General features: G+C 39.5%; 1 protein-coding gene across 1 annotated transcript; it reads right to left on the bottom strand.

Moving 5' to 3' along the window:
• Positions 1-1077: 1077 nt before the first annotated feature.
• LOC121394143 (serine/threonine-protein kinase N2-like) lies at positions 1078-6823 on the bottom strand. Its single transcript, XM_041564158.1, has 13 exons — positions 6814-6823; positions 6236-6447; positions 5843-5975; positions 5549-5732; positions 5387-5462; positions 5214-5305; positions 4084-4260; positions 3917-3979; positions 3547-3623; positions 3253-3395; positions 2700-2807; positions 1995-2069; positions 1078-1513 (listed from the first exon to the last, which is right to left on the bottom strand). Exons 1-13 carry the CDS (start codon positions 6821-6823, stop codon positions 1340-1342), a joined length of 1524 nt encoding a protein of 507 aa, XP_041420092.1. The 3' UTR covers positions 1078-1339.
• Positions 6824-8784: the final 1961 nt, after the last annotated feature.

Here is an 8784-nt window from a genome sequence, read left to right as displayed (position 1 = left end):
TATCTAAATATCAGCAGATGGGTTGATTAGCGAGCAGGGTGATTGAGGATTTGGAGGGAGGCCAAGAAAGATATTTAAAGGGGAATTCTATAACCATTCTATTATGTTTTGGGTAGCCGACGATGAGTAGAGTATAACAGTGCTTTATTAGCAGAGGCATGCAGGCATTACACAACAGTAACTTTCACTTTTGGCTGACAGGAAGTATGCACAGTATAAGTCTCGGCACAGTGACATCTACAGGCCATTTGCATGAACACCACATACTCCCCCTATAGTAGGAAAGCATTTGGACTACTATAATAAACAGCAACATTAAACAGTAACATTTAAATCCAAAGGGACATTTGGAAGAAGAGGAGAACTTAGTGTCTCTGTCAGGGAGGGACGTTGACACAGGGGTAAATTGAGGAGAAGAGAAGAAGAACTTTGAGAGGCAGTTGTCCCATCATGGAAAGGAAGGGGCATTGAAAAGAAATAGTCACAGGCCAAAGAAGAGGAAGGGGGTAGTGTTTAATAGGAGGTTGTCCTGCTGGAGAGAAGAGCAGATGTTTGACAACAAGGGAGAGAGAAGGAGGAAGGAAGGAGGGAAAAGACAAATTGGGTCCAGATAGGAGGAGGCACAAGGTTCACTGGATTTTAGGAGGAAGATATGTTTAAAAGCTAGAAGTATCATCTGGGGACATCTTGGTAGTTTTAAGAGATTAATTAATTTAAGCAAAGTCGGAAGAGTAGTTCAGTTTGTTTATTGTAAAATCAGTGGAAGTTCAAGTTGGAAGTTCCATGGACATGTCACCGCTATGAAGAGTCGTTCTGTGACGTATTGCAAATAGGATTCACCGCTGCTGGAGTTGCGGGAATTGCTGTCCCTGGTTTGCTGTTAAGATTAAACAGAAATAAATAAAGTTTCTTACAAATATGGCAGCCTGGAGAACAAGAGCAGAGAACTAATGTGATAATAATAGGTGAAGGAAAGCAGAAGATTCTAACATAAAAAGCACAACAGAAAGTAGCAAAATGGGAAAGAATAACAGAGAGGAGAGAATAAAGGGAGATAAAGGATAATGGGAAGAAATAGTGACCTTCTCTATAAATCACCATCCTATCAAGTCTCTCTTATCCTAAAGACCAGTATTCAAAGGGATCTATGGGACATCCCCCAGCTGTTACCCTCCACCTTCTGTAATGGGTGATCATTATTAATCCTGAAGATGTTTCTACAATCAGTGTTCCCAAAAGCAAACGTCCATATTTACCCAGGCTTCCTTTAGCCGGCTGCTTCATTCCTGGTTGAGGGGCGGATGGCATTTCTTTAATATTCAAGTGTCTCTTCTCACATTCAGCCAACATAATAATCAAAGTTCTGGAGGGCTTCACTGACGGAGTCTGGTATAACTGCTTTACGCCCATACAGAGTTACCATTAGGTTTGTGTCATTATCTCTTGAGCTTTGGACAGCTGGGATGATTGGTGGTGTCACTTTTTTATTCAAGAGGCCATCAAAATTGATTTTCTGTGGCAAAGGAGATGGATCAAATGAATACAATAGAACTGATGATACAATTTATACTATGGCATAAAATCCTACACACAAAGGAACAACCATTGCCAATATCATAACTTACTGGAGAACATTAATAATATCTAAGAATCTAGCGTCTCGCCCAATGAATGTTTTATAGAATTTAGATAATGTGTCACAATCAAAGGGACGTTATACTGAGCAACTATGTATTAGATAAGCCAATCCCAGGAGATCCCTCCAGCAAATGTATTACTTAGTAAAGTCACAAAACCTTTCTACCTTGTGTCACGATTCAGCCATTTCATTTGTTCCCTTACAAAGAAAACTACAGAGATTTTGGGGGGGTCAAAATATATTGGATGGCCACCTTGTTCCTTGATAATGTCACCAGACAAGAATACGTCTGGAATAAATCTATATCCACTCATTATAACAGCACGCTATGCCTAATACACAACTATAAACCTACACAGAACAACGGGCTTTGCTTCACTTCTTCAGCTCCGTTGAATCCCAGGCGATTCTCAGGGAATTTGGCCAAAAGCTGCGGAAAGAATAAAATAGTTGTTACTCAAACAGCACAATCCAGTGGGAGGCGGGACAATCTGTAGCTCCACCTTCCCAGTATGTTCCCTGAAACCCCTCCTCCAGAAGGCGTTGTCTTTTCTCCAACTATAGGAGGAGAAAAGCTTTGAAATATTATAATATAATATGGCTGGAATCTACTATTTTGAACACATATTTATTAGTATTATCTGGTTCTTCTATAGTGCCTGTAATTATACGCAGCACTGTGCAGAGCTTACAATCTATAATAAACGTTGCACCATCACAATGGAGCCAAGACTCTCAGTCCAGTAACAGAATGTTGGAATTCTTTTCTTATTCTGGGTGTACCCCCAGTCCAACCCTGCCCGTTACTAAAAGCTTTCGCTCGCTATATATTTGATAAAGCCTTATTTATGAACATTGATATGTAATATTTCTATTATATGCAGATGGTTTAGCATGTTATGTGCTGTGACTGGCCCCCTCTCAACAATGAATTGTACAGGTGAAGGTGAGAGCAAATATACGTTGTACAGAAAGAGCACAAGTGAAATGAATGATCTCTGAGTAAGAAACCCCAAACAGAAGCCGATCACATGATGATGATGACAGGATTTCAACTTACTCCTTTTGTTGTGGATGAGAAATCAGCAGGGACTTTCGGTGGAAAAATCGCCCTCGAATACTTGATAAATTCACACAGATGCTCCATGTTCAGTCCGTTAAAGGGGAACTGCAAAGGTGGAGACGTATTTGTTAGGAAAGCAGGAATTCTGAGCCACCAGGGGTTAATGTCACTGTCCCAGAAAATGGCTAATAATGTATAGCAAGTTGCTTCTAAACTTACTGATCTCACAGACAGGGGCGTCTGATATGATCAAGGGGAACTGGATTTAACACCAAGCAGGACAATCTTTCATTAATACTGAGTCGTTTTTAAATACAGGTATCAAATGTTATGCCTTAATATTACACTCATGGAGTAACTCAAATTGAAATGTTATTAAAGATGGACTAACATTCTTTATGTTCCCTTTGCATAATACAATATAGAGATGGTCCCTTCCTATTGCAGGGCTTCCCTTGCTATTCTAATCTTGTACTAACGTCAAACCTTTTTTTTCCATAACAATATCAGTTTGTTTGTTAGTTGTGTCGAGTGGATGAATCGAACTTACCCTGTGAAGCACCATGTAATAAAGCATCACTCCTACAGACCACCAGTCTACTGCTCTTCCATAGGGCTCCCGTTTCAATATCTCTGGAGCAGTATAATAAGGAGTTCCAGCAGGGCTTGTGGTTAAGACTCCAACGCCCATTCCTATAACAAACACAATATTTCATGTTAGTAGTTAGTAGTAGGTTTATGTTAGGTGTCTGTTCTATACATGTCTTTGTGATGAGCAAGATGGTGACACATTAGTTACCGAGTTGAACCCTGATATTCAAGGCAACAAAGCAGCAATTCTTACCTTTTTTGCAAAGGCCAAAGTCTGTGATTTTTATATATCCGGATGCATCCAAGAGGACATTGTCAAGCTTTAAATCTCTGTGTGAAAAAAAGAACATGTTTAATGGTGCTATTAGTAAGCGTCCGTTCCTATGGCATGCCAATGGTTCCAGTTGTGTGCCCCATACAGAATTATTGCTCATATGTACTGCCCTGAGCCGCTCCAGTGAGAAAATGACAGTTAGGAGTAGAAGCAATGCATAGCCACTCCCTACCTGGCTGAGAGAAAGTCTGCCCATGTTCCCTTTGACTTATACACTTGTGTCTTATACAAGGTCAGGCTCTTGTTGCTGCTAAAATCACATGTCCCTTTTACTTGCATTAAGGCTTACCTATGAATGACGTTGTGTTCATGGAGGAATTCCAAGCCCAGAACAATGCACGAAGAGTAAAATCTGGAAATAGAAAGAAGATTCCCAAATCAGTTGGTAAATAATCACTGCAATCATCCTTGTTCCCTCCCAGAAATTCCATCCATACAATCCACTCTTCTACTTACATTGCTGCTTTATAGTTGAATTCCGGATGATCAATGACTTTTGTTAAATCGCCTCCAGCCGCTAAATCCATGGCGAGGCAAACGTGATGCTCTGTTTGGAACGAGGCAAACAATCCAGTGAGGAACGGATGTTGCTCTTGTTTGGCCAAAAGAAGAATCTCCTTCTCCATCAGAGCACTGGGAAATAAGAGTCAAATATTAATATGTCTGCACATTAAACTGTGCTGGAACCAATACAGTTGGGATGAGGCTTATGTCCCCTCTGTGTGACAAATGATAATAATCTGAAGTTAAAGTGAAAATTACTGCTAAATGTCATATTGTAACCAAAGGTCACCAAAGATTCAATAGGCAGTTAGTGTGTCTGTTGTCCCAGAGGAGGTGCTGCTTCTTGGCTCCCAGGGGAACAAAAGTTTAGAAGGTGTTGGGAAACAAGCAGCACCTATAGAATTGATCTCAATAGTATTGGGGGGAACATGTTACTCAGGGAGGCCCATTTATCAAAGTCCGAATTTATCTCATTATTTTCTGACAACTACTCCGACCAATGGGGTTTTCCCCCTTATTTATCAATACATTTTCCTGAGAAAATCATGAAAATGAATCATACAAATATTTCAGATTATTTTTGGATTATTGCATAAAGCCCAGTACAGATTGAGATCTTCGGAACTTCTCCCATTGACTTATATGCAACTTCGGCAGGTCTGAGATGCCGGATTTTCAGATTCAGACTTTTCCCATCCTCGGGGTATAATAAACACAGAAATAAATCTAGTTTTTTTCACTACTAAAAATTCAGATTTTATAGTAAAAAAAACCTCAAATTTTTCATGTTTTTGGTATTCAGACTTTAATAAATAACCCCCTGCATATCTGAATTTAGTCTGATGTGTGTTTCTTAACCTTTAATTGAGATTTATATATGTTTGGGGGAGAAATACTAAAAAGAGTTCCGGTGAGCCCTATTTATAGAGTCTCTTTGTGTCTTTCTCTTCTATACACGGGATTAATAGACTCGCTGCAGCCGTTTTCTATCCTTTGTGTTGGACTAATACAAGTGTGTGGACTTTATTTATTTGTATTAAAACATACAAGGAAAGGCTACTGTTTGTTGGCCTGTAACTTACCTGTTCAATTTAATTGAGGAAGTCATTTCTCGCTTTTTTAAGGTCTTGATGGCAAACAGTTTGCCTGTTGCTTTGTATTTTCCCAGATACACCTAGAAAAACACAATTACCGTCAATTAGATCACATAATGGGAATGAAAGTCCGAATGTTAATTATGGAGCAAGTGACTTACTTTTCCAAAACCTCCTTGGCCCAGCACAGCACTTAGTTGGAAATGGCTAATAGAAACGCGAGATGGCTGCTCATCACTGAAAGAGAATACGTATTTATTATTGTATCTTGTTTGTTGCAGTCATGTACATATACACTATGCCGGGAGCAGCTTGTACCATACCTTGTACAGTCTATAGGCTGCCATGAGCTACTTGGGCTGGGAGCAGGAACACTTTGGAGAATTCCTTTTGATATTTCTTCACATTCTGCCTCATGTTCTTTCTGCCCCTGAGATGTCACTATAGGACCACTGGCTGCAAGTCTATCAGGGACACTTAGAGGCGTGTTTGGTGGGTTTGGATCAGCTGCAGAATTCAAGATAAAGCAATCAGAACTCAGAAACATTGTTGGATCAGGAATTAAAACTTGAATATTGTACCCCCAAGGCCAGACTGTCACCCCTCAGATATTCTACCTGAAGACTTCTCAGCTTTTATCTCCACATTTTCTTCATTATCGTGTTCCACACATGAACGTTCCTCTACGGGCTTTTCACTGTCTGCTGCTTGAGGGACGGCACTACTATCTTCAGGTCTAAATTCAGCCTCCTAGAAATATAAACCATAATATCAGTCATTAATTTAGTGAAAATTGTGATCCCGGGCCGAATAATTACACTGTTCCAGATAAATATCCCTTCAACAAAATATAATAAAACCAATGTGACTAAAAAGCAAATCAGTAGATGGAAACTATAAGACGTGGGGTATAATGAGTGAAACAATGGGATAACATTTGTTACAAAGAAAATAAATATTTTCTATTTGAGCCAATGGACTTGTTAGAAGGATCAATGCGCTGTACTTACAGCAGAGGGAACATCCGAAGGAAAATCGGAAGGAACATCAGAAGGAACATCAGAGGGAACATCAGGAGGAACATCAGAAGGAACATCAGAAGGAACATCAAGAGGCCTCTCAATAAGAGCAGGAGGCGACTTATCATCTTCCTCATTGGCATTTGAGGGAATCTCTTCACTTTCAGTTGCAGAAGGAACAACAGAAACACTTTCAGGAACATCTGAAAAATTCAAACAAAATCATATGACTGAATGTTGGTGTCCCCAAAGATGGGGTAGGCCTGCAGGCAGACACATATATAGGTATTGTATATTGATATAGCCTTGAACATGCTCAGATGTGGTTACAAATATAAAACTTGATCTTGGGCTACCTTCCTTGTGGCCAAAATCCCTATGTCCCAAGCAGGACAAGTTTCTTAATTCCAAAGCCTCTATCCAGCCATATTGCTCCAGTCAGACAAGACTATCAAGCTGCCCAGTAAAACATATAGTACTTTACATATACACATGTATAAGATCACTGGACAACTACCTACGCTGGGGATGTCCCTATATTAAGTACATAGAACAGATTTCATTTCCACTGAACGCCATTTGCACTTTGTGACAATACTGACCAGTGGTAAATGCCAAAGGATGTGTACGAGAGAATAAAAGATTGTGTCTAAGATATTGTACCTTCACTCAGCTCCACTTCTGTCTCCTTTTGGGACTGTTCTGCTATTTCAAGCTTTACTGGAGAGATTTCTTTCTCTTGACCAATCGATACATTGATTCCCGAGTCCTATTGAATAACAATAGGAATATAAGAGAAAGCATTGTGAGTTCCAATAAGCTGTATAATTCACATAGGATAAAGTCCTCCCAAACACAGTGATAATATTGTTATTGGGGAGTGAATTAGTGATGGCAGGACACTGACAGGAGCCACAAATCACATGCTGGTTCCAGGATAAGACAGACATTGGGGGAACATATAATATTAGAATGATAAAGGAGGGTGGAATGTTCTGTATTTACATTAGAAGGACTTCTCTTCTCTTCTTCCGATCTCGTCTCCCTTTCCTCTTCTTCACTCTCAGAATTCACAATCTCAATGGGAGTTACAGATTTGAGAGAATCTGAAAAAGGCAAATAGAACTGAATGATCATCATGTTTGTTCTCCTGAAAAAAATATGAATTTATTGCTTAGATACGGTACCTGCAAACTTCACCGATTTCTTGTTTTTTCTCTTTTTCCATATCCGAGCCAGTGGGTTTGGTCTTTTCACGGGTGTAACATTCACATGGCTACAGGAATCCTGTAAGGATCAAACATGAGGAAACATCAAACATTTTGGGAGAAAACAAAATTGTTATACACGTATGGGATCTGTTATCCAGAAACCTCTGAATTATTGAATGGCCGCCTCCCATAGACTCCATTTTCTCCAAATAAAAATCCTTTTTCTGTGTAATAATAAAACAGTCGCTTGTACTTGATCCCAACTAAGATATAATTAATCCTTATTGGAAGCAAAACCAGACTATTGGCTTTATTTAATGTTTATATGATTTTCTAGTAGACTTAAGGTATGAAGATCCAAATTACAGAAAGATCTGTTATCCAGAAAACCCATGGTCCCAAGCATTCTGTATAACAATCAAACAGATTTGATTTGGTGCAGGGTTAAATGGGTTGTGCATCTTTGAGTTAACCAATACTATGATGTAATTTTTTATTATTTGTGTTTTTTAGTTATTCAGCAGCTCTTCAGTTTACAATTTGAGCAATCTGGTTGCTAGGGTCCAAGTTACCCTAGCAACCATGCATTAAAGTGGATGTGAGACTGGAATATGAATAGGAAAGGGCTGAATAGAAAGAGGAGGAATAAAAAGTATCATTAATAATATATTTGTAGCCTTAGAGATCATTTGGTTTTAGATGGGGTCAGTGGCCTCATTTGAAAGCTGGAAAGAGTCAGAAGAAGGAGGGAAATAATTAAAAAACTGTAAATAACGACCAATTAAAAAGTTGTTGAGAAGTGCCCGTTGTATAACATACTAAAGGGTAACTTAAAGGTGAGCCGACCCATTAAGGGCACACTTATGAGTGCTACAGGTGCAAACATTTAATGGCCAAATAAATGAATTTTGCTAAGGGAATAAAAAGTACAGTTTTTAGGAGCTAAACAATGAGCCAAAAGACAGTAAAATAAAAAAAATGACTGGCTAATAAAATATAGAGGGAAAAGCCCAACGGTCCCACAGCAGACTCACCGTCTCATTATCCTCGTCTGGAAGTTGAGCCTGCAGATGAAAAAAGGGAAAGTTAGGGAGCAACAATGGAAAGCACTTTTTAGAGAATGAGCCCTTGTGGCTAGTAACTACGTGCTCCACTCGGGGATTCACCTTCTCTCCCAGATGCTGTGTGTGCTGAATCTGGGCACAGGGAGCAATAACGGAGCCTTTATTGCACATAATGGATGGAATCAACTGAAAACTACCCCAGGGAAGCTTACACTCTAATTTCCCCACAAACCCAGTGTGGGACATAGAAGCCCCTGCAGATAAT

The sequence above is a fragment of the Xenopus laevis genome, chromosome 5S (assembly GCF_017654675.1).
Source record: "Xenopus laevis strain J_2021 chromosome 5S, Xenopus_laevis_v10.1, whole genome shotgun sequence".
Taxonomy (NCBI): domain Eukaryota; kingdom Metazoa; phylum Chordata; class Amphibia; order Anura; family Pipidae; genus Xenopus; species Xenopus laevis.
The sequence above is the reverse complement of the archived record's forward strand: the minus strand, read 5'-3'. Positions and strand labels throughout refer to the sequence as shown.

What these genes read in the sequence shown, in the direction of transcription:
- LOC121394143 (XM_041564158.1), bottom strand. An exon ending in GCCAAGGAGGTTTTGGAAAA is followed by an intron (nt 5,306 to 5,386) that starts GTAAGTCACTTG and finishes GTGTTTTTCTAG; the next exon opens with GTGTATCTGGGAAAATACAA. An exon ending in AGCAAAGCCCGTTGTTCTGT is followed by an intron (nt 1,514 to 1,994) that starts GTAGGTTTATAG and finishes CCTTTGCCACAG; the next exon opens with AAAATCAATTTTGATGGCCT.